The sequence below is a fragment of the Triturus cristatus genome, chromosome 8, assembly GCF_964204655.1.
Source record: "Triturus cristatus chromosome 8, aTriCri1.1, whole genome shotgun sequence".
Taxonomy (NCBI): Eukaryota; Metazoa; Chordata; class Amphibia; order Caudata; family Salamandridae; genus Triturus; species Triturus cristatus.
The window spans coordinates 592,813,929-592,839,932 of record NC_140591.1 but is presented as its reverse complement, the minus strand read 5'-3'; the positions used below and the strand labels follow the sequence as shown (position 1 = coordinate 592,839,932).

At 45.8% G+C, this 26,004-nt stretch overlaps 1 protein-coding gene across 25 annotated transcripts in view; it reads right to left on the bottom strand.

The window, feature by feature from the left end:
* Positions 1-26,004, bottom strand: part of LMO7 (LIM domain 7) — a 480,465-nt gene that overhangs the window by 192,515 nt on the left and 261,946 nt on the right. For 22 of the 25 annotated variants that reach the window (XM_085622039.1, XM_085622044.1, XM_085622040.1 and 19 more), the window contains exon 4: positions 12,231-12,337. In XM_085622039.1, coding sequence (XP_085478165.1) covers positions 12,231-12,337 — 107 coding nt within the window. Of the gene's footprint in view, positions 1-12,230; positions 12,338-12,578; positions 12,716-26,004 lie in introns of those variants that run through there. The other 3 variants (XM_085622035.1, XM_085622036.1, XM_085622037.1) reach the window with 1 other exon arrangement.

The following is a 26,004-nucleotide window of genomic DNA, read 5'->3' as shown; positions in this document are numbered from 1 at the left end:
GCACCTGAAAAACCACCACTTCAGCCCCTTCTGCCGAGTCATGCCATTGCATGTACACAGATTGGCTGATCAGCTGCAGAGGGTCATACTGACGTGGGCCCCAAGTAGCGTTAACTACAATGAGGTCCGACTTCATATACAGGGACTGCGCTTAGGTGGGCCTGCAGTCCCACATTTTGCAGGTGTCAATTGAAATCCGGGCTCCTGTCCCACAACAGCCCTACAGGGCCGCATTTTGGTTCCATGCCATTTTTAACCCTCATACAGTACAAGCAGCTATCACTCGTTCTGCCCACCAGGAGCTGTGAAAGAGATACCCATCATTAGCTGGGAGGAAGGAATTGCAGCACAGGGGGAGGGGACCCTGCACAAGAGAGCTTAAAAAGCACGTACTTCTATTAAGATGCAAATCCACCCACTTGCCCAGAAACAGCCCAGGATGTGTTAATGAATACCATGATGGGGACCATTGATGTGTATTTCTTCCATTAAGCCCGTTTTAAGTGGTGAGATATTGTCAGCTCAACGTAGAGCTGTACAAGGAGAGTATGATTTGCCCAGGATCAAACAGGTAAGCAGTAGACCCGAGAATGCAGCGCATTGCTACTTACCGCAAAGGGTATGCATTTACCACCATATTGCATGTTTGTTAATATACCATGAGCCTGGGCACTTCTCCCATCCCCAGTTAACATCCATTCAATTTTATATTTTAACCAAAAGTGTACTTGCAGCTTTTACCGTAAGTCTAAATACTCTCAAGTTTGTCAAAAACGGAGCAGACGACTAAGCTCAAAAAATGTTTGCCCAAAAGCACACAATTTGTCCAAATGGGAGGCTGGGATTAAAAACTGTATCTACAATACATCACAACTGTGCTGCAAGTGATTCTGATAACAAGGAAAAGGAGCTGCACTTCCCAAGGAAATGTCACAGCGTTGCGGGCCCTGCCCAGCTTCAGAATACTCGAGCCGGACACCGGGCTCCGGCTCAGCTCGAGGTCCTGTTGGAACCTCGAGCTCATAATGAGCCGAATTTTCAAGCGGCTTCTGCCCGCCACCCTCTCTCTACCCAGGATGTGGCGTTATGGTCAGAGCTGCAGACTTTTGAACTGGGAACCAAGTTCGAATCTTGGCAGTCAGCTCAATATCCTGTGATTGTCTGCAAATCAATTAATCCTTGAACCTATAAAAAAAATCAATGTGACCTTGCCTTTTGTAAGTTGTGTTCAGCTAAATAGCTCCAATCCCTTCGGGTGGAGTTTCCACTATATAAAAACTTGAAAAAATGCACAAAAGAGGCAAAAAACAAATGGATCCACTTTTTTTAAATTTTGAAGAAGCTATCAAATTTTACGTGACTGTTTTTTATTATTTACATAGCAAACATTTTCAGGGCTCGGTTCATGCATGGGTTCTAAGAGCCAAGCCAGACCCTTGGCTCGGCTCAGCTCTGCTCTCCCTGTTCATTTGTTGGCTTGTCCACCTGTACGTCCTTCATACACACAATGGGCACAGCAAGGCAGCAGTAGGGAGCAAGATTTCCTCACACACAAAAGAGGTACTGGACAGGAAAAGTTTAAGTTACAATCAAGTGCATGCCTACAATCACACACAGAAGCCTGCAATACATCACAGAACCTCATTGTTCCAACTAATTCACGGTATAAATGATCAAAGAAAGAGATTTTCTCGGATTACTTTGATTGTTTTACTCTGCAGTACTTTCCAGGAGATGCATCTGGTTGCTTTACCCTGCATTACAATAGGGACTACACTCATAATATCCTGTATTACAATCAGGAAGCCTCTGATTAATTTACCCTTCACCGGATTGTAGACAACTAGCATTGATTTGGCCTGCATTAAAATCCAGCTGCATACAACTTTATTCAATCATGCACTATATAAAAGAAGAGTACTCTTATTTCTTTACCGTACATTAGATTACTTAAGTAGATTCTCAAGATTATTGTATTCTGTGCTGCATTACAGAGCAATGGATTTAATGTACACAACTAGAGCTCTTCTTGTCATGTTGGGCTTTCAGCCTGTTATTTGTTTCTAACTAATGGATGTATAGGTTACCTGTATGCACCCTATACGTTGTGCCTCCTGTTCACGCTTCTTTTCAATATCATTTTGCTGCATAAATGAGTTATTTAGTATGCGCGGCTTTCCCCCTTTTGTTAGCGCTATTGCACATCCTTATATTTGTTCATTTCTGAGGCTGCCTTGCCTCTTTTAAAACTAGATATTCCAACCTGCTACCTCAAGTTTCCACGCAACCACCTCTTTTGGCAGGCAAACCAATAATTCCATACCAACTTTTGGCAATTGTCTACTATTGCGGGCATTAAAATTCTTCCAAATTAATTTTCTTTTCCATGCACTTTTTAAACTTAGTCCTAACTTTATATTGCAAGATACATTTTAGTATTTTATAACATGCTTGTGCAAATCTGTAAAGCACTATGGACAAAAAATGCACAAAGTATAAAAGAAATAAATGCAAAGTGGCAAAATGGTTCATTGTCTTGCACGGTCATCCTAAATCCTGTATTTATTCTGCGATTCCTCACGATGACGTACTTCTTTCTCAGCATATCCTGCGGATTGGATATATACTCCCAGAGCTGTCGGACAGATCTAGGATGAAGTCTGGAATATAGTCACTTGTGAGAAGGGGGTTACAAAGATCTTTGTGGTGTACTAGATAGATCGATAGACATCCCAAGGGCATGGCAACTAGCATAATATTTTTTGCTGCCACTGTGGCAACATCGTAGCAAATGTAACTAGTCAGTGTTTAAAAATTGTGAGCCAGATCCTTGGAGAGGTGTCACGGCTGGCATGCTAACGACTCAAAACGAAAAAAAACTCCCTCGAGACAATGAAGACATCCAAACCCAACAGCTCTCGGGGTCCACATGAAGGACAGTAGAGTGCAACATGAATCTCTGTTAACATAACCAGTGCAGTTGTTGCCAGTTCCTCGCTAGATGTGTGCCACGGGGATACAAATACTTGGACAGTCAAACATTTTTTGTCACTTCTCCAGTTAATTGCAATTTATACTTGGGAGGTTTTATTATGTCAACTGAAGGCACGAGTCAAAGTTGATGGTCTCCATGTGGACCAGCGGCAAACAACTCACTATCTGCATTGACAACTGACAGCAAGCTCATAGCCTCTAATGATCAGTCTGGGCTTGGACCACAACGTCCTTTCAAAACTTGTATAACAGAATTAAGGTTCTCGCCCTTCCCTCATTGTGTAGGAGTACAAACCGGGCACGCCTACTAAGTCATCTCTTGCGGTTGGACTATCATTTAGATCAAGTTGTTCAGCATACCTGCACAAGAGCTTTCGCTCTTGTTAACACTACGCCCTACTTTTAAATGATTTTTAATTATGCCATTAAACGAAAAGTTCCAAATACTGCATAAAAATTCTGTATATCACTACCGCTCAAGCAAGCAAGCAGCTCTGCTTGAACAGCCATGGAAAAAATACAGTGTATATATAACAATATGTCTATTTATTACAAAACACTCGCTAACATTAGTATAGCTCCTACCCGGAGATATAAACACAAATACACAATAATACTTCACTTGCAAATAAGGAATCAAGCACAAAATACAGTGGTCTCCAAGGAGAGACCAAACCATATACTAATAAAAGTGAAATGCGAACTGTTTCTAAAGTAGGGAATTGGACCAGGAGACTCAGAGGAGCTGGGGACACAATCAACCACCCAAGGTAAGTACCCTAGAACACCATGGAGGCTGTGTGCAGAGTAGAAACACAGCTGCGTGTCCAAAAGAAGTCAACAGGGAAGTTGCGGTTGCAGTTTTGAAGAAGGACCCTTCCCAGGGGACCCTGAAAAAACCACGTGAAAGACAGAAGGTTGGAGAGTCACCCCACCTGTGGATACCCTAGGAAACCTACACCAGAATACGGACACCAGGGAAGCCAGGTGCATAGGTGCGAAGTGACGTTGGAAACACTGTAGACCACAATGAAGGACTTCAGGAAAGATGCCGCTGGAGAAGACTGTGCAAGAAACCAGTGGAATCCAAGGGCGGATTCTTGAAGAGGAGGGGGCAGAGTTGATGCCAGTTGGAAGTGACCAGGAGGTACAGAAGAGCAATGCCCACTGTTGTCGGACGGTTCATAAGTGTTGACAGTGACCGTGTCGCTGCAGCTGTGAGGACCAGGCAATGCTGAGGAAGACCAGGAGCCGTGCACGAGCTGTCCCACATTGTTAGTGGAGAACCAGGGGTTTGGTGTCTGACGGGAGCACCAACAACCCTTGGCAGTGCAACTGGCATAGAAAGCGAATAAGGAGTAATGTTGGAACAGCAAGGTCCAAGGTACTCGCCACAAGCAGGAGAGCCAGAGAAGGTCCTGAGCAAGCAGGGGAGCCCCCGGGAGTAGAAGACCCTCAAGAGGACCAAAGGCCAGAGGCACAGGAGTTGCAAGATGCCCTCGAGCAGCTCACCAAGGAAGAAGGCCCATGGTGCAGAGGATGATGTACTTGGCAGGAAGAGATGCTGGAGCTTCTTGTAGCCCAAAGACCTCTAGAGTGCAGTGCCAACAAGCCTTGGCAACAGCAAGTCGACACGGTGCACAGGGGTTTGGTCCCAGTGGTCAGGCAAAGGATCTTGGCCTCAAAATTGCAGAGAAGACAGATCACGGCATCGAGGGAGTTGCAAAATTACCACCTGTGCTGCTGAGCCTTTCGAGGTCTGTGGGATGTCGGGAGCAGCAGACCGGTCAGCTTTGCTGCGATGCCTGCAGATGCAGGGGAGTGACTCCGTCACTCCAAGGGAGATAACTTTGTGTCCTCGATGCCCACAGGTCTGGTGAACATCCTGACAAGCAGTCACAGAGGACTAAGAGGACTTGCATAAGAGAGAGACCAGAAGCAGCAGTAGTCTTCCTTGATGCAGTCTCTGTTCCAGGCGAAGTCCAGCAAAGTCCAAGTGTCCAGACAGTCAAGAGTGAAGTGGTTTCAGTCTTGCGTCTTGTCCCACGATGAATCTGAGGACCCACCCATAGGTAAGCCCTTAAATACCCTAGGAAGGAGGTTAGGATGACTCAGGTGTCCCTGCCAGAGGAGGGACTGGACAGAGGGGAGGATACTCCCAAGTCCTTTGTCCTGTTTCACAACAGAGCAGGAGCCAAGGGCTCCCTGATCTGGCTCAAACTGGAGTATGCAAGGAGTGCACCAAATGTGTCTTTCAAAGCAGTCTAGTGGCGCTAGCAAGCGCCCCCACCCCAGCCCAATACACTACGTCCTATTAGGGAGGTGGTCACACCTCCCCGCGACAGGAAACCTATTGTTCTACCTTTCCCTGCTCGAGTTTGGCTCAGAAACAGGAGGGCAGAATTGTGTCTATGGTCACAGAAGCACTAGCTTGCTGTCAGACCCTGAAAGGCTGTAACCGGGATTACATGGGTGTACCCTAAGGGAGCCCCCTGCTACATGGGATCATAATTCCAACACTGGAATCTGTGTTGCGGTATGATTCCAACATGTTTGATCATCAAACATGACCAGGAACGGTGCAGACACTATATAGTTAGACATCTAGTAATGACTGATGTCCACTATATGTATCAAAATGGCTGACTGCACTTTAAAAGCAAGGAGAATCAACTACAGGGTTTGTAGGGGTGCCCTGCTCATTCAGGGGCACCCTCACACTCATAACCAAGCACCTTGCCTTCAGGACTTACAGTTTTTAAGTGTAGTGACCTCAAATATAAGTTAACTTATATTAGTCGTGGGAGGTGCAAGCACCAGCTCACAAAGGCTGCAATGGCAGGCCTGTAGGCACAGCTTGAGTGGACTCCCATGGGTGGCACAATACATGCTGCAGCCCATGGAAGACCCTTGGTGTACCTATTCCCTGGGTACCTTAGTACCATATACTAGAGCCTTACAAGGGTACACCAGTAGCCAATTGTGGAGGTACAACAGTACTTACCACGGACAAATTATGGGAGAAAGCACAGTGACTCGGGTCCTGATTAGCAGGATCCCAGTCAGACTTGTCAAAAATACACTGACAGCAGGCAAAAAGTGGGGGTAACCATGCTAGAAGGATCCCACCTTCCTACAGAATGCATGAGGAACTATTTTACATCTGAAAAGCATATTCTGTCATCACAGATTTAATTATTTACCTCTTCAAAGCATTGTATACACAAAGCAATCCTTTGTTACATTATTTTGCACTATAGTAAGATTTTTTTTATTTTTTTTGTTAACACTCAATTGAGGGTTTGTTGGCTTACCAGTGCTTGCTATAGATTTTGTGCACATGAAACAAACCTGTCACCAGCCTGAAATAACAGAGCGTGCTTTATCTTTCCCACATAGCCCCACCAATGCATTCATGGGAGTTTACCTACATGCTTCTGGCAGGAGACACCTCATGCTGTAATGTGTCTTGTTAGAGAAATCTGTGCTGCAGGTGACAGCTCATTCACTCACAAAATACCATTCAAGTACGCGGATCCTAAGAGACTTTGGGGCTGTGCATGCTAAAAACTCCTCAATGGAAGACTTGGGAGAAGGTACAAAGACAAGAAGGTAGCTCTAATGGTCACAGTACTCTCCAGTGGAAATGGCCCATCTACTCGTTAGGAGGGCAATAAGAGAAGGAGGAAGTTGGGAGGCAGGGTGAGCCCAGAAGCAGGTAATTTGTAAAATACCACGTTTGCAACTTACAAAATGAGATGCGCTGAAGTGCACCAGGACAGACTTGAGAAGAAAAAAAAAAGGCCAAGCAAATCTGTGGCAGAAATAACTGATGCTCGGCAGACTGACTTATCAACCAAAAGCAGAGAAGAATTTCCTGTGCACAGCAGATAAGACTGTGCTCTTTGCAATAGGGTATCAGAGAAATGTACAAACTTTGGAGCCTGCTTATCTAAACCAATGACTGAAAGCCTCCCGTTATCTTCAACTACATTAACAGAAACTGAAAATGTCACCTCTCAATTACCAAGTTCCACATCTAGGGAGGAATAGGACGTGCTCCAGTACTACAGTCAATGGAAAATTTCTCCGATGATTTATAGCAGACTGAAAAACAAATTTTTTTAAATTTGTCATGTTTCCAATTTTTGGGAGGTTGATACGGATGCTATCTGGTGCTTTTAATTTTCCTTTTTTCCTGCTCATAAACTGGGGTCAATGTGTAGCAGTTTTCCTGGTAAAACATGTGCATAATCTATGGACTCTACCACATTCATTTGCATCCCTGTATTCGTGCTCCTCTGCACTATATTTTCTCTTCTCATCTAATCATCTTTTTCGGCTTGGTAATTTTAAAAAACATATTTTTATATCTAAGAGCAACTTCCTTAAAATATAACTGTTTTCTGTGTAATGTAGCTTCCTACTATGGGCTAGGTCTGTTTCTTGTTAACGGGGTTAAGAACAGAGACTGCATCTCTCATCATGAGGCTACTTATCTCTATGAAGAGAAAATGAAACTTCACCATGGTTAACTTGATCTGTTGTGCCCTTAAAATGAAATATAGCAAACAACAAGAACAAGCTAACTACCATATATATCATTCACCTAGCATCCAGTGTATCTATAGTAGACTCTCTGGAAAAAAAAAATAGTTTTTTTTTTTTTTTTAAAACCCACCAACCAAGTTGGTGGCATGCTTCATCATCGGGTTCTCACCTAAAGGGGAGAGTGTCTCCTAGCTGTGCTGCGACGCCTGATTCCAGCAGAGCCAGATTCTTTTAGTGTCAACGTGAATTTTGTAAATGTGATATATTAAAACTACCTCCAGGATACTCTTCCTGTTCAGGACAATTTTAATAATGCGTTCCTAGGGCAGAATTCAAAACAACAGTGGATGTAATTGAGAAAAATTCTCTCACATCTGATCCTGCTTAGCAGGTGAAAAAGCAGGCAGAAGACCTTGATGAAAGTGTGACAATATATCACCGGGATCCATGTTGCATAAAATGTATTGCAACTATAACATTCCATCTCGGGGGTACATCGTAAGTTAGGAACTCGCCCCTCGCCACGCACACCACAGAGAGTGTGCTTTTCATTGCATCTGTTCGGGGTCGCTACCGGCGTCGATAGCACTGGTCCTGAAGAAAGCAGACTTACACACATGAATTGGCTGAAACATGTATACCATTCCAGAATGTGCGAGATCATTTATCTCGGTGACATCAGTAAATCAGTAGTGTTTTTAATCCTGCCCTAGTAGCTCATTATTAAATGTATCCTGATGAGGAAGAGAATCCAGGACGTAGATTTATTATATTACATTCACAAAATTCACTTCGTCACTAAAAAACATCCCGCTCTGCTGTAGTCCGACGTCGCTGCACACCTAGGAGGCACCCTGCCCTCTAGGTAGTAACCCAATGATGAAGCATGCCACCAACTAGGTTGGTGTGTGAGGATTCGTTTAAAAAAATCTAATGTTTTTTTCCCAGAGAGACTACTATATAAACACTGGATGCTAGCTGAATGATATGGGAGCCAGCTCGTTCTTGTTGTTTGCGATAGGTATCAAGGGGAGAAGAACGCGCACTTTTTTTCCTCACTCTCTTCTTTTGTTTGGTCCTTTAAAATGAAATACATTTATGGTCATGTCACCAAACAGTGGGTTTCAGTTACCTAACATATCTCACAGTCATCCTTTGACCAACCTACCAAACCTCTTCCAACCACACTCTCTAGCGGCATGCCGCCATTTTCAATCCCCTTTCAGATTATGCCAAATCACTTCTATTATCCAATGCAGTGCTCCTAAACGATCCCATCTAATGAGAGAATCATTTATTTTTGCTGATTTTCAGGGGGGGGGGAGTCTAGAAATTATAGGAGGAAGGAGGATGGTCCAAGGTCATTTTATATTGCTTACTTGCAGTCTGACACAAATGGACGAGAGCCAGAAAATCAAAGTGTTCTCTAGGCCAGAGAGTTACACTAGGTTTACAGTCTACTACTGCAAGTCAAGAAATGCTGATGGGAAAAAGCTACTTGGGGGGGACATAGATAGTGGGCATTTGACTCCAGTTTGGAAGGGAAGAAGAGAGCAAGTGAGACGTGTGTGTGTGTGTGTGTGTGTGTGTGTGTGTGTGTGTGTGGATAGGTGGGTGTTTGAGGGCTATCTTTGCTTAAACCTGAAAACTAGATTTTGCTGGTAGCGAGTACAGTGAAATTCAGGAAGAACAATTTACTCAGAATCATGTCACATCTATCAACACATTGCCACCATGACACTGAGAAGAGCATCAAGAGTAGAAGAAACCAAGGACCAAGTAATTCCTGTCCGAGTGCAAAAGACTGATTGCAATTTAAGAAGTCTACTCAAGTTCTTGTTGCCATGTTTTTTATCTTGCGGTTTGGGATATCTTGATTTCATAAGTCTGCCCAGAATGTAGGTTGAGATGAACAGACATAAGTAACATATGCATCACTGTCCACTAAGATAGCATCTTGCACCTAACTTACAATGCAGTCAATCTTCTCTACTGGCAAGAAAACTTCTGCAACAACCATGAACCGCAACGATACATACACACACAGCATTAAGAGACCACACCAGTGTCAAAAGTGTACTAAACAAAAATAACTTAGCTTTTGCAGCAACATATACATTGGCATATTTAAACTAATCAGTATTCTTATTCACTGGTTACACTCTTTGTGAAACTAATCTAAAGAAGTATCCGATATATTTTTTTTAATGCCTCACATTTGTTTTCTTTTGTCTAGGGCTTAAAGCAGCTTCAGCGCAACTGAGTGTGAAAGCCCAGGTATTACAATATGGATGAATAAGTACGCAAGAGAGTGTTCTTATAAACATTTCTCCATTGGCTGCAGAGGCTCTGGGGCGAGGAGCTAGAGTGAAAACACGTTACCGCGTACCATATATATTTATTTTGATTACTTGCATAAGGCAAACTAGACAATAACTGAATCATCCTACCCTCACGAGCACCAATTACGTGTCCTAATGACTTAGTGTCTGTATAGTACTGAGATCTTACAGTGAGTTGTATTCAGTTATATGTAACATAATTACACTTTGCAACCATGTGGTAACTAACCATTTAAGGGAAAAGGCCCTAGTCAATCGTGGTTAACTAAGTTGAGGCTGTTTACAAAGGTTTGACTTTCCCAATTTGATTTATTAGAGTACAGGACATCACAGGGTAATGCTAATTATAGGTTTTGTCTCTGGAGCGTAAACCTAAGCCAATAAAATAATTTACTTCAGCCTGTGAAACGAATAGCTTATTAAATTGAGACAGCAGGTTTACTATACTAATAAAGAGGTGCTACCGGTGTCACCCAATAGGTTTACCATGCGCATCGTGAGGGCAGACGGACTATGCTCCCGCTAAAATGGCAGGGCAGAAGATCTGAATAATTCTTGGTACTTAAAATATCAAGATTATGCTTGGCGACACTGCTCCACATGCGTTTAAAATCACAGGTGTGAGGCGGATCAGTGTCGAACCTGGACAGTACACCTGATACATGGTATTACTATTAGAAACCATTTTACACGTGGTGTAGCATTTTACCTTCTATTATTTTTATTTTCGGTGACTCAAGATTATAGAACCAACACCTAGTAGATGGTGTTGGGATAGATGTATGGGGTGGAACTAGTTCTGATGAATCCTCAAGACTCGATAGGGCCTTAGAGTAAGGGGCTGAAATATATCAACACGACTAAAAGTTTACATTGCACAGAATAGCGAGCACGCGGTTTTTACTCGTGCAGTACCGAGGCGTCAATAAAATGGTTGCACCATTAACTGTTCCTTGCGCATTTTTAACAAATTAGGTCCCAAGAACTTCGCCAGTAGTGAGGTATACAAATCTCCTTCAAAGAGCTCCAGGGAAAGCCCACCATGTTCACCTTTAATGAACCACAGTGAGGAGGGGCCAGACGGTCGAGCGGGGGGGCCTTTGTCCTTTTTTAGGAACACCACAACTAGGATTTGACTCTTCTATGGGCACCTTCTGTCAAAGCTAGGGTAACCCAGCTTGGTTTTTTATTGATGGCCTGATGCCTTTTGTGTTAGATATTGAAAATTACAAGAACTGTAGCACGGACATGTCACATGTACGAAACAGAAGAAATACTAGCAAAGAATGTTTAATGAATTTTCAGAGAAGCAGTTACCCACCAATGACCTACAATGTGATGAAATATTTTTACCATGATAATACACCCTTACACACGTTGCATCTTTCATGTTTAAGGTTCACAAAGTAATCCGTACCATTACACAATACCACTAACAAAACAAAGCTTAAACCACAACCACCCAACATTAAACTGTAGTAGACAATAACCCTTGTTTCAATGTTTTCAAACAGAAGATGATACAATAACATAACATATCCTTTGTGTGGAAGGCAAACCACCACTCACATGAGCAAAGCCAAAATAACCCAGAGGGAATATTTGTCGTAGGCCCTATTTGCTTTAGCATAAAAATGCATTTACAGCCAAATGCCAAAGGGCAAAACAAATGGTTAGCGGTAACTGTGAGATTTATCTTCTAATCCACTGCACACCCCGGTAATGCCTTCAGATCAGCACGATCACCACCGCGCTCGCGGGAGAGACGGGTAACCGTTGCAATATAGCCTGGAGAACTTGCAGGCAGACACCACATCTAAGCACCATCAAATCCACTCCAAATATAGGAAATTTGCAGCAGACTGTCAACATCAGAGCCTCAATCACAGTGTTCCCTGAGCTTGTACGACCCCTGCTAAAGACCCCAACATTAAGATTGTGTATGTAACCAGCTCCTAAACAAACTGTCTCAACTGGAGGCCTTCAGAAGCCCTCACCAGAGAGAGAGCAACAATGCCAGCATGCTGCTCCAAAGAGACCAGTCATTTGCTATACTTAGATGATGACAAAATAAGTGTTTCTATTCATAAACTCGACACACACCCAGAGCAGGTCATAAAGCACAGCCACAGTGGTGCATGCTCGCACAAACACCCAGGGCAGTTTTTAGAATCAGAAAGTGGGCTTCTTAGACCCTATCCGATTACTCAAAGCACTTGCACGGGTCTTCTCCACGCTACACTTAGCTTTGCATTAAACTATACAGCAGCGCGCCTCTTCCCCGATTTAAACCCACACAGTAAAAAAAGGTCAAGAAACTTTAACGCCGTTTTGGAAACTTACTTGACAGTGACACGGTTCGACAGGTCCTGCAGATCCCCCGGGTGAAAAAGTTGCGCGTCCTTCAGCCCAAGTTTTCCACAAGCTTTCAGAAAAACGTTGACATTGTCCTGGGGAGAGAAGCAAAATGCGATGGCTTAGTTTTTGGCAGCTGAAAGCCAGCGCTGCTGCTTAGTCGCACATATCAAAGCCAGCCACTTGCTCAACACAGTTCCAAGCTCCAAAGTCCGACGCACACAGGGAAAAGGTAAAAATGATTCAAGCAAAATCCCAGCAAAGAAAAACAACAACAGCCTCTCGTATCTGGGCTCTGATTTTGGTCAGCCGGTGGCTCTGTGCGGGAAAGAGTACCTGCTGCTCCGGAGGGGGCAAGTCCTCTGCCTGTGTGTAGGCAGAGCTGCGCACTTTGATGTCAGCTCTGCAAACATAAACCGCCCTCTTCCTGGCTCTGCGCGACAAGCCTCACCTCTTGAGTCTTTAAAAATAACTCCCGACTCTTGACACCGACCCACCCAGAAACTGTTAGCAATGCAGGGACACGAGAGCGGGGGCGGGGCCCGGGCTTGCAGGGCTGCAAATCACAGTCTGATTGCGCGATATCAATTTGCACCTGGGCGGCCGGCAGTACCCAGGCTGACAGAAACCAAGCGCGGCGGCAGCGAAAGAATGCAGGTGTGGCGGCGCGCGCTCGGTGCACCTGTCGCGCAGACAGCTGCTGCCGTGAACAGAAAGCCCTGCGCCTGTCATGCTGCTGCGCCATAGCGCCTCCTCAAAGTGCGCAATTGCGCCGTTTCGTCGCGACGCCTTGGCAACAGCTATGAGTTGAAGAAAGGCAAGAAAGGAGAATTTTCAAACATGCCTACAGTTTAAAACCTCCAGTTGCCAATGGGCATTCCTAAATGTCAACCATTTGGACTATAGGCTAAAGGTGCATGGGCGTCAATTTGGGATCACCACAGGTGGCCGGTGGCACCACCCTTGAAACCCCTGGACACAGGTCAGTAAGCTACAACAGATGGAGAAAAAAAACGCTCTACAAGCCCCTCTACTTCATTTTCCCACCTCACATAACCCTTACCATCCAGTTGCAAGTAGGAGTTTTTTTTAAGAGCTACGGGTGGAGTAAGTGGCCAACATCCGTGATGTCATTGAGCGGCAGGTCTGGGATTTAAGTGGGCCGGGTCCTGCCGCTGCTCAGCACCGGCAGTTCTAAAAAGCAGGTGTTGAGACGGGTCTCTATCGGGCTCTTCATTTTTGCCCTCACCCTCAGGGTGGAAAAAAATATTAGCTCTGTAGCAGTACCACCCCTCACTGTCTGTGCTTTAACTTCAAAGAGACTCCTTAAGTTATTTCACAGTCTCATTTCAGAACTGAAGGATTTTCATATATACAAGGAAGCCATAGTTGTTGCTCACGCAACGATCAACCATTGACACAGCAAATAGTCTTGGCTTCTTGTAGGTGTAATGTTACTTGTATATTGTGGTTTAATGGCTAGGGTGGCCGACTCTGAAGCTGTGGAACTAGCTTCAAGCATCCTCTTATCCTAAGCAAATCAATTAATTTCCCTGTGCCCCAAAAAAATGAATGTATCCATCTGTAATGCAACTGGTGCTCATGTAAAGCAGATACCTTCGGGTCGAGTTCGCGCTATATAAAACAAAACAAAAAAAATATGCGGATGCAATGACAGAGGCAGCAAAATGCCAGTTAGCGGCACACTATGCTAAAAACAGATTTTTAGCTGATGTGTTTTTAAGCCACGCCCTCAATTACACTGGCCACGCCCCTTTGACACCCTCCCACCCCCATTATTTCATCCCACTTAAAGCCCTGAGGTAGACAGAATCGAAGATTGTGCAATGTCACTTCCGCAGCTGCTGGCACTTTAATGTTAATGTGCCTGCAAATTTGCTAACCTAGGAACAAATACATGCAGCACTTAATACCGCAGGAATGCACTCACAGATGCATATCTACAAAAGGTTATGAAAAAACATCTCTCCAGATGGAACGCCACAAAAGAGGGCAGCAATGTTCCTGGCTCATCTTCAAGGCATACATTTGTGTTTTGAATGGAATGAAAAAGGCAGGAGGCTCTACAAGGGGAGTGATGTAACTAGCATAATTAAGAACCCTTCACTAGAGGTGTGGCCTATATAACTAATGGTGTGGCCTAATACATGTGAAATAGTGGGTCTTCCTTTTGCTCTCTCTGCCCAGGACGCTACGCTGCTTGTGGGGCCATTGAACTGCCAAACTCACCGGGACTGCGAGGACCTGGGAGCATTCCGCTCCGTTCATCCAGCTCACCTGTTCCTCTTCCGGCAGCCCCGCCCCCTTCACTACTTAGTTCAGTCCACGCGAATTCGCAGCGCGGATCGCAGCGCGGGCGAAGACCAGGCAAAGAGCGGGCCGTTTTAGGCCGTTAGAGGCCGGCAGAGACCGGACCGGGCCCCCTCTCTAACGTTGTCATCATCCCAAGGCTCTTTTTTATACTCCATTAGCCTGTGGCTTTGACTGTCCCGCCCGCCATGGCCACTAGAGTATCCAGGAGTAAGGCTGCCCAACAGTGCTCTAGCACATTGGACAAATTCTTTCCTAAGACTAGTGCTGCGGCTAGCAAAGGCCGCACACCACCAGTCATTCTCCCTGAGGCAAGTGTGGAAAATGTGTCAGTATCAATGGTCCCCTCGGACTCTTCATCCATTGATATTAGTACTCCAACACCTTTTGATGCCACCCATCTATCTCTCATGGATAGTATTGACCAGACAATCGAGACAGTCCTCCAACAACTTAGGACCCCTTCCAATCTATTGAGGGATAGTGAGTCTCTGTGTCCCTCGGGGGTGGCGGAGTCCACTCCGCATATTAATTGTGCGGAAATGTCTGAAGTGCAGGATGAAGGGCAGGTTGCAGCGCCAACTGATCCCGTAGGCAGGAGAGTCTACCACCCTTTAAAAAGGAAAAAGTTAAGGAAACTAAGAGGGGCAAAAAGGGCCAAAGTAGATAAAATTAACCCAATATTAGATGCTAGCTCTGCCATTCCGGCTTCTCCCGTGGTTATCTCCCCAGGAATTGGCTGTGATCATTCAGATCCGCCATTAGTTAAAGTGGTACCTGGGTGTTCTGCCCCGTTTGTATTCGGAGGAAATCCTCCAAATGCAGCAGAGGCTCTGATTGGCTTTTTTAGGGATATCCTTAGGAGCATGTTGGAGCCTCTGTCTGCAAAATTGGATTCCATAGTTGATAGACTTAAGGCTTTAGAAGATGCACATAATAGGATCAGTCCTAGCAGGGGGTTGGGTCCAGGTGCACAGACGGCTCCCCTGGATTCTGCAGGGTTTGGACCGTCTACTGCTGGAACAAGCATACAGGTCCCGGTCGGGGCACAAGATAGTGTTACAAGTAGCCATGCTCCCCCATTGCTCCCTTCACAACTGTCTAGGCCCCCTGTTCCGGCACCTAGAAGATCTAAACAACCAACACCATCCCTCCCAACGAGTGGGGGGCGAGCCAATAATGATTATACTGATCGCCCCATGAGTCCTAATAGTAGACGTAGGGCGGTTAATTTGCCCCCCGAGGCTGTGCCTTATACAGCGATTATGGTGGGAGTTCCTGAGCTCACTGGTGGCATCAGAGAGCCACAGGACTCACTTCGTAATAAAGTAATTAGCTGGCTGAATATTAACAGGCCCCTCCCTTCTAACATCAAAGGTGATGTGCTGATGGTCAGAAGGATCCCATGGATTGGAACTACCCCCAAAAATAGGGCAGGGGACTGTATCATAATTAGCTTTAAAAGCCCACTAGTTGCTCCGTACATTTGCAACTGGTTGGTAAGGCCGGATAAATCCAACATAGACGTAGTGTCCCTCTCGCATTTCTATCTAAATGTTTCCAATTTAGGAGTGTGGAGGGAACAGAGTTGGACTAGAGTGGGCTTTGCCGTAGACGGTTCACGGTACAGACCCAAGTATAATTCACTGCCTGTCCATGGTAATCTTGTCCTTCAGAATAGATTCTCCTGTCTGGACCTAGTAGATTGACCAATAAGGGGGGTCATTCCGCAACACCCGATAATTTCTGCCTATGGGTCCTCATTCAGGGGGGGAAGGTACATCCGATCCCGTAAATAAAAAAAGGTCCCTGGCCCCTGCAAAAGACGGAGGGACCACATTGGGAAGCACTCAAGTGTTAGATGAGGATCCACCAAATACATTATCTGCTGCTGCAAAGCAATTGGTGGAGCACGCTGAATTACCCATTCGGCCGCCCATTACCATTGGCTTGGGTGACTTGGGTAATTCTGCACTTGATATCCCGTCTGCACTTAGTGAAGTTGGTCCCCAATTCCAAGGCCCAGGTTTGACCATTCTGTCCTGGAATGTAGCTGGCATCTCCAGTAAGGTGAATATCCCAGAGTGGGAAACTTTGGTTAGCAAAAGTGACATACTCCTCTTTCAAGAGACATGGGCCAGGGCGCCTCAGGTTAGGAGGGGATATGACATTTTTGAAATCCCGGCAAGATCGAATGGGAGAGGGAGACCCTCGGGAGGTTTGGCAATCTGGGTGGCGAGCCACATTGGGTGCCAGGTGGCTGGTATGGATACACTTTCACCGGACATACAGTGTGTGCTCCTCAGTTGGCCTGACAAAAGCACGTGGGCTATTGTTAATGTCTACTCTCGACCTGTCGCTGAGGGCAAAGAATCTCCCACTTTGGCTGATCTCTCATCTTTTCTGGGGCAATTGACAGGCAACTTGAAAATAGTGATGGGAGGAGATTTTAATTGCCACTTTGAACCCCTGGAGGGCCTAATGGAGGGTGCTTTTACTGCCGAGGATGACCATTGGGGAGTCCCTCCTTCTTCATCACCTCACCCCAAAGCTTGGTCTCCGTTGGCAGTACAACTTATTTCTCTCACCCTGAATTTTGCACTAAGGGCATGTAATGGGCGCACCCCTTCTGACACTCCTTCGGTGTGCACCTTCAACAAAAAGGGCCACGAGTCAAGGCTGGACTACATTTTTATAGATATTTCCCTGTGGCCTAAAGTTTTAGATTTTAGAGTGATCCCGAGGACAGACAGTGACCATAATGCCCTTTCCTTGGAGATCCAGCACCCAGCCCCTACCTTAGGGACGCCAACTACCGATCTTGCAATCGATCAGGGAGACATATTACTCACCACAAGCAGGCGTCGAGTGAAATGGGGGAAGATAGTTGAGAAAGAAGAAGCTTTAACAAACCTCTATGGTATAGCACTCCCTAGGTTCCAGGAGGTGGACGCCCTCACAAACCAACCTAGACCCGCAGATTATAATGAGAGGCTATCTGGTATTCACCAGGCCCTAGTAAGGGACCTCGCAGATGTCTTCAACCAGGCCCTGCCTATTAGAAGGAAAAAGGCTCGTGCTCCGACTTGGTATACCTCCATTTGTAGGAAAACTAAGTCTGAGCTACTTTTTGCAATTAAAGATGGTAGTGATAAGGTGAAGATCGCTGCCCTTAGGAGGGAGTACAAGGCAGCACTGGCCAACGCAAGGGCAGAGTGGGATTGGAATCACTGGCATGACCTGTCTGGAGCCCTCAAATCTAAAGACTTTAGAAAATTTTGGGCTCTTGTAAACAATGGAACAGGGGATTTGTTGTCTGCAGTAGAACCCAATATTGCCCCCTCTGTCTGGGAGGCTCATTTTGGGTCTCTATATCAAGAATCCACTCTCTGGCCGGAGGGGATGATGGTAGAGTCCCCCTGCCTGCCAGATGTGGCCTTGGAATTTTCTTTGGGGGAGGTGAAGCTGGCACTGGAGGGCTTAGCGCTGGGGAAGGCACCGGGGCTGGACAAGTTACCCGGTGATTTGTTCAGATATCACCCTGACATTTGGGCCCCGTACTTTCTAGTCCTTTTCAATGCCATCTTGGGAGGTATGGCGATCCCTTTCTCCTGGTTAGGGGCTGAAATAGTTCCGATTTATAAGAAAGGGTCCCCCTTGAGTCCTGCAAATTATAGGCCTATCAGCCTGATAGATGTTCCCCAAAAGCTTTTTGCGCGCCTCATTCTGAACCACCTATTAGACTGGGTCGAGGAAAATGACATCTTGAGTCCCTTGCAGGCTGGCTTCAGGAGAAACACATCGACCATGGACCAGATCTTCCGCCTAGTTCTCCTCTACTGGAAGACGGTGAGGATCGAGGGCGGGAGATTGTACATGGTCTTCGTGGATCTGAGGTCAGCCTTTGACCTAGTCCCGCGCAGGAAACTCTGGGAGGTGTTGGAGAAGTTAGGTATTCCCCCCCAGCTACTTAACATCTTGGTCAGGCTGCATGAGAACAACTATGCGCAAGTTAGGTGTGGGAAGGATGGTAGACTCTCATCCAGGTTTCCTGTGTGCCGAGGAGTGAGGCAGGGTTGTGTCTTGGCACCGACCCTGTTTTGTTTATTCATCAATAATGTCATCTCACATCTGGAAAACGTCAAGGATAACGACGCCCCCTGTTTGGCAGGCAGGAGGGTTCCGGCAATCATGTTCGCCGATGATACCCTCCTCCTTTCAAAATCGCCAATGGGGATCCAGAGGATCCTGGATGGTTTTGGTCTCTTCTGCCACCAGCATGGGTTGGAGGTGAATACAGAGAAGACCAAGTTTATGATCTTTAACCCACCAACTAAAACTAGGCCTAATCCTACCCTGGGGACCGTTAGCCTCGAGAGGGTGTCCACCTTCACATATCTGGGGGTTATATTGCAGGAAAACTTGGCATGGGACCGACAGATAGTACGATCCAAGGCTAAACTATCCCAACTCTCGGGTGCAATCCTGAAAGTGGCTAACACTTCTTCCTTCAAGCCCATAAGCCCGGCCCTTGAAACCTTTAAGACCCAGGCCAAGGCAGCGGCCATGTATGGCAGTGAGCTATGGGGACATAAAACGGTGAAGGGTCTATCAATAGTGGAAAATAGCTTTCTAAGGCGCCTTCTAGCTCTTCCAAGTGCCACGCCACTCCAGCCTTTGAGAATGGACATGGGTCTCCCCCCTATCGCAGAGGAGCTTGTGACAAAGCCAGTGAAGTTCTGGCACAGGCTCTGGTCTACGGACGAACTCCATCATTATAGGGAGGATCTTACCCATGTCATGAGCTTAAATTTTAGCGGTAAAATCCCCTGGCTCACCTTCGTGGAAAACGAACTGTCTGGCATTAATCTCCGCGTTCTGTGGGAGGACCCTGTACGAGGCTGCCGTGCAATTTCGCGCAAGGCTCTGGCACAAATCTATAAAGCCAGGTCCCTTGCACATTTGACGGCTGCTCAAAATAGTGGCACCTTAACCCTGCAATTTTTAGAATCCAAAAATTCTTACGTTTTCGAACCTTTTATGGATTTTATCTTTCCCATCCTGGCAAGGAAAATGTATGTTCAGTGGAGGTATAGCACACTACCTATTAATTCATACACTTCGAAGTGGTCAAATGGGGGCGACAAAATATGTCCCTGCTGTAACAACCATGTGGAAGATGACCCCCATATTTTGTTTGTGTGCCCTGCATACCAAAGGCCCAGAAAATATTGGATAGCGCCAATCTGTAAGAACCTGGGATTCAGAGAGTTTGCACAAGCATACAGGATTTTGAAAACTAGTACCCTGGGCCACATTGTGTTTGCTGTTTCCAAATTTCTTATGGCCATTTGGTTGATTAGAAGGAAAAAATTGTCTGAAGCTCCTTGAACTTTTTAAAGAATCTTTTAAATGTAATTTTAACTCATTCATTGCTGGGAGAGTCGTTTTTACTCAAATGTATTTTAATAATGTTTTATTGTCTGTAATGTTTTTATTGTGTCTTTTATGGTCTATATGACCGAAATAAAGAATTTTTGGATTGGATTGGATTGGAAATAGAACCATGTGTTTGAACAATTGATAAACAGAGCCTTACTGGGGGGGAAAAAAATAAAATTCAGCAGGCAACAAGATATTTCTTTAACAATTTATTGTTGACGCTATATCTCAATTAGAATTAACGAGGGTTAATTCTCAGGAAAGAGAAACTTTTGCTCAAGACCAATAAGGGAAATTACGCACCACCAGGCTTTTTGCAGTTCTCAGTATATAGATTTATGTAAGTGACAAATTAATCATTACAAAAAGTATAAAGTTAGAATCCGAAGCCAAATTCATTTTTGAATGCAATAACGTAGTTTGTCTTTAAGAAATTAAGTCGTCACAGCGCATTAGCAAATAAACTATTAGTCAAGTCAAAAAAGAAAGTTTATTTATACCAATTGATCTATAAACCAAAATACATATTTTATCATCTAAAATCAACACAGATTCTTTCCGTTTACTATAAAAATTCTGCTGTCATAAAACTGTATTTATACAATTAAAACCAAAATTCATTAAAATTAAAAAAAGCTTTGGCCTTTTCGTGGGTCTCTACTCAATTTAGTAATTTGTAAATTTATAAACCCCCTGCATAAATTTCCCAATGGCTATCGCCATGCCAAGGTTTTTCATTTCCACTAAGAGATCACATGCTTGCGAACGCTCATTGACATCATATTTTAAAAATATCGGGCGAAGAAACACTTTACGTAAATTTAAAAACAGATAGCAAGCCAATAAAAGGTGCAAAATATCACACTTCATTCCTATTTTACACACACATTTACCATCCGGATGTGAAAGGGCAGCTTTTAAACGGCTAAATAAACTAATAATAACAAGCCCAAACACAAAAGGGCCACACAGCTTCTAGACCTCTCTAATACAACAGAATGACAATGTGAGTTAACTCTCCCCCCCCCCCCCCCCTCATTCCACCCAAGTAGCACATCTCTATTATGGTTCAGACAAAGACAGCATACAATTTCATAGCACAACATTACATAAAAAGACAGGTCTACAATGTTACTTGCACAGCAAACCAATAAGACTGCTAATTTCCAAAACACTCCGTTGCAAACGATTTTCATAGAACAGAAACATGAGAGATACAACTTAATACAACGGACTGGGCTGCATTGCTAATATAGCAATGGATAAATCAGGACATAACCTTGTAAAGTTTCAAAACCACATCCCTCAGCTAAGAGAGCTAGAGAAAAATGTTACATTACACGTACAGAGACAGACCACAGCTGTAGTTGAATTTCAATGCTTTTCTGAAAAGCTAAATTTAAACAATGTTTGTGCAAAACATTTAAACATGCATTTTTTATAATGTGGCCTAGTTAGAAAAACTGAACCAAACCTATGTCAAGCATTATTTTTCTAAAAAAAATTATTTTTCCACAATATACAGCACCATTATGATGCAGCGGTGGCTGCTGCCAATCCGCGGTGGGGAGAGGGAATATTAATAAAAATATAAACATACCTTGGCTGCCGCGATCTTCTGCTCCCGCCCCACGCTGCACCTCTGCTCCTGTCCCGGCGCTACAATTCGCATGAGCACAGAATCCCAGAACGCACGTAATCCCAGCGCTTCTCTCATGCTATTACTCCCAGCATGAGAGAAGCGCTGGGATAGGGCGAAGCGGGCCAGTTTTGCGCTCCAGCAGGGACTAGGAGCCTGTGCCCCTAAGCGCTAGAATATCTCCAAGGAACAGCCTCCAGATATCCAAGTGCGCATGTCGGTTTGGCCATCCTAAGATGGTCAGCCAAACAGACAAGCGCTCTTTCAGTTCCAACCATGCCGTTCCCCACTGTGTGATGCTGCGGCATGGCCTGGCCCGAACCCACCCTAGACACGGTGGACTGGAAGTAAAAATAAAAGGACAATAAAATAGTTTTACTGTCGTTTTATTTTCCTTCTGTCTGCTGCATTTCAGCAGTATGGTGACGCTCCTCCACCATAGCGGAGGAGACACCCCTGTTATGAAGGGACACAGAAATAAAGTAAATTTAGGTGGCACATTGACTACTTGCCATCACTATCCATTCCCTTAGATAGTAAGGTGCATAAAGGGGTTAACATGGTCGGTCAAACGGAATGAAACAGCACCTAAAGCCCTGGGGTACCAATTATAACCATCTCTATCCATCAAGATACTGTCCCGTAGTTACCTGCTGCCTTTTATCGCTGCTCTTAAAAAACAGGCTCAGTTCAAGTAGTAAGTGTACTAAAACTATGTCTGTCCCTCTAATAAGGGGGTAATTCACTGGGGCGGTCATAAGGCACCATACACACCAAGAGATGCGGCCATTATACTAGTATTTAAAACTGAATTTAATATAATATGTTACTGATAAAAGGTGGGCATGCCCACCAACCCAGTAGCATTTCTATGGGGCCATGCAGCAAGAAGGCGAGCATTTCTATCTTGCTTCTCCTACTTAGCCAAGCGGTTTAATCTTAAGCAAATCACTTTCTTGCTTTGCCTCCGTCACACTTATCTGCTATTTTGAGAGAAATTTGAAGCAGAGACATATTCTTAGGACAGGGCCATGGCACCGTTTTCAGACATACATGACTATAATTTTATCATAGTTTATAAATCAAATGGATATGGTTGACAAGGCGACCCCTTGGTACACTAGTGCTATTGACATAAATCAAACATCATAATAAACAAGTTACTTAACTTACGCAACACTGACGGATATTCTAACCACATATTCCTTGTCTTTTGAGTATTCTGCAGGCAGTACCCCTGTGCACTGGTAGGTGGTGTGGCTCTGTGCCAACATCATTCCGATCCAGAAGTAACACACGGAATTTCATACAAGTGGCACTACAAGCACTGTGACAAAAGTTGTTTTCCAGGATGTCCACACCCCCCCCAGACACAGAGCCCATCAGAAGATTGGCTTGAAAAGCGTGCAGCTCTCTCTAGGCTTGGGACCTTATTAGATGGAAGAAAAGTCCAGTTCACAGAACAGGAAGGATGGGCGGGCAGGTCGGTGAGGAATCTGCAGTTCAATAGAGTATTCACAAGAAAGAGCATTACCGAAAGTAACTAACGTGTTCTTCTGATGGATACTTTTAACTACAGATGCCTCACCTTTTGAATAAATACCAAAGTAACTTCCACGTAGCAGGTCAGTGAACTGGCTCAAACCAAAACGTCTTGCAGGACCGAGTGGGAAAAGTACCCCTCTTGTCAGACCTGGCTGTCCGGACAGTAGAACAAGTTACTTACCTTCGGTAACGATATATCTATAAGAGAAATAAATTAGTTATAGATTCCTTACCTTAGAATTACCCCCAGGCGTCAGAATGGATCCGGAAAGTTTTCTGTCAGCAGTACACCTACGCATCGAAAGGTGGCGCCCGTCAGCTTCGCATTCGAAGTTGGCATCGTGGTCGCCGGGATGACGTCGCAGCAGCTACTTAGACGACGCCCTTGCGTGATGACGTCAGTTCTGTACACGACTTTCCACGCCAGAAGCGCAGAGCCATGCAAGACACTGACCACTGGTGCACAAAACTAGGGCCCTGAAAGGAAGTCCTTAACCGTAGAAATCAGTTCACAGAACGGGGAGGATGGGTGGGGCAGTAAGGAACCTATTACTAATCTATGTCTCTTACACATGTATTGTTACCGAAGGTAAGTAACTTATTCATCTGAAAGAGACAATTAGTTATAGATTCCTTACCTTAGAATAGATACCCCAGCAATACCAACCCTGGAGGTGGGTCTGCGAACCAAGTTCACACCAGAAAGTCCTGGAGAACAGAACAGCCAAAGAAGCCTTCTCTCTAGACTTGGCTGTCCAGGCAGTAGTGTTTTGTGAACGTGTGCAGCGATGCCGACGTAGCTGGCTGACAGATGTAATTAAGAGGGACTCCACGTCTCAAAGCAGTGGTAGCTGCCGTCGCCCTGGTGGAATGGGTGCGAAACCCCACTGGAGGCTCCTCCTTTGCCAAGGAATAGCAAGCTTTCATGCACAAAACGACCCATCTAGAAGTGGCCCCACATCCCCGGCCACGCAGGGGCTGAACAGCTTACGCCGGCCTGTGGCCCTGGATGGAGCGTGGTGAAGCACCCCTTCTGTAGCTACTAAAGGGGCAAAAGGCAGACTGTGCAGGGCGAGTGGTGGAGAGGCCCAAGGACTTGGCCGTAGCCCGCGAGTCCTTTAAGCGCTCTAGTGCGTCGTCTGCCTTGTCCCCGAACAGGTGATGGCCATCAAAGGGCATATCCATAAGGGTAGGTTGGACATCCCCAGAAAAGCCAATCAATCTCAGCCAGGCATAGCGTCGAAGGGATACCGACATGGAAATCGTCCTACCTAGCGAGTCGGTGGTGTCCAGCCCACAGCGTATGGTAAACTATGCTGCGTCTCTCCCCTCGGCAACTACACAGAAGAACACGGCCCGGGCCTCCTCTTGGCACTGGGGCAGCACCTGCGCCATTGTATCCCACACAGAGTGGGTATAACGGCCCAACAGACATGTGGTGTTTACCGACTGCAGTACCAAGCTGGAGGAAGAAAACATATTCTTCCCAAGATGGTCCAGCTTTTTGGATTACCTATCAAGTGGTGCGTTAGGAAATGCACCTTTGGATGTGGAGGCTTGGACCCCCAAGCTCTCAGGGGTAGGGTGTTGGGAGAGGAAAGTGGGGTTGCCCGGGTCCGGGCAGCGGTGTCGAGCAATCATCCTATCCACAGGAGCCCCTGTGTTGGGCCTGGACCAGGTGCCCAAAAGGAGGTCAGTTAGGGCTTCATTGAATGGCAGCAAGGGCTCCGAAGAGCTCGCTGCCGGCGGAAGCACCTCTCTCGGGAGGTTAGTCCTGACTGCCACCATAGGTAGCTCAAGGTTAAGAGCCTCGACCACCCTACGCAACACCACGGCCTAAGACGCTCCCTCCTCTGTAGCCACGGTAGGAGGAGACTACATGCCAAGATCTGAGGAGGTATCCAGACCACTGGCTTCCCCAGCTCCTCTCTCCAGTCCGGATTATATTCTAACTGGTCTGTCAATGGGTCACCAGACCCCTCCCAGTCCTCTTCACCCTCTTATGGTTGCCAATCTGGCTGAAAAAAACCAGGGTAGAACAGGGGCACAAACGTACCGGTCAGCGCCGGATCCAGCGTTGGTCCAGCTCCATGTCTACATCGAGGTGGAGGCCGGGGTAGACATCGGCTGCGGACGTGGTGCCGGTGGAATCGGTGAAGGTGTTACGATGTCAACCAGCGCCGATCCGGATCCAGGCTTGGATCCAAGGGGACAAAGCCAAAAATCCGATTGGCCGCACTCTGCTCGTCCTACCAGTGTGTTACCCCAAAGCACTGTGGTCCATGAAGTAGCGTCGGCGGGTACGCCTATGCCAAAAGTTTAAAATGAATGTCGCGTTAGCCATCCCTGGACACGTGTTTCGAGGTAGTTGCCTCTCGTCAGCAGGGAGTAGGTGTGTGTGTAGGGTTGCTGCGTAGGCTGCCAAAAAATATTCTCAGGTAAAGTACCACTCAAGGCGCGCAGGTGCGTAGCCATGGGCTCGTCAGCCCCACCGGCTCAAGGGAGCCTGAATATAAACAAAAATCCGATTGGCCGCACTCTGCTCGTCCTACCAGCGTGTTAACCCAAAGCATTGTGGTCCATGAAGTAGCATCGGCGGGTACGCCTATGCCAAAAGTTTAAAATGAATGTCGCGTTAGCCATCCCTGGACACATGTTTCGAGGTAGTTGCCTTTCGTCAGCAGGGAGTAGGTGTGTGTGTAGGGTTGCTGCGTAGGCTGCCAAAAAATATTCTCAGGTAAAGTACCACTCAAGGCGCGCAGGTGCGTAGCCATGGGCTCGTCAGCCCCACCGGCTCAAGGGAGC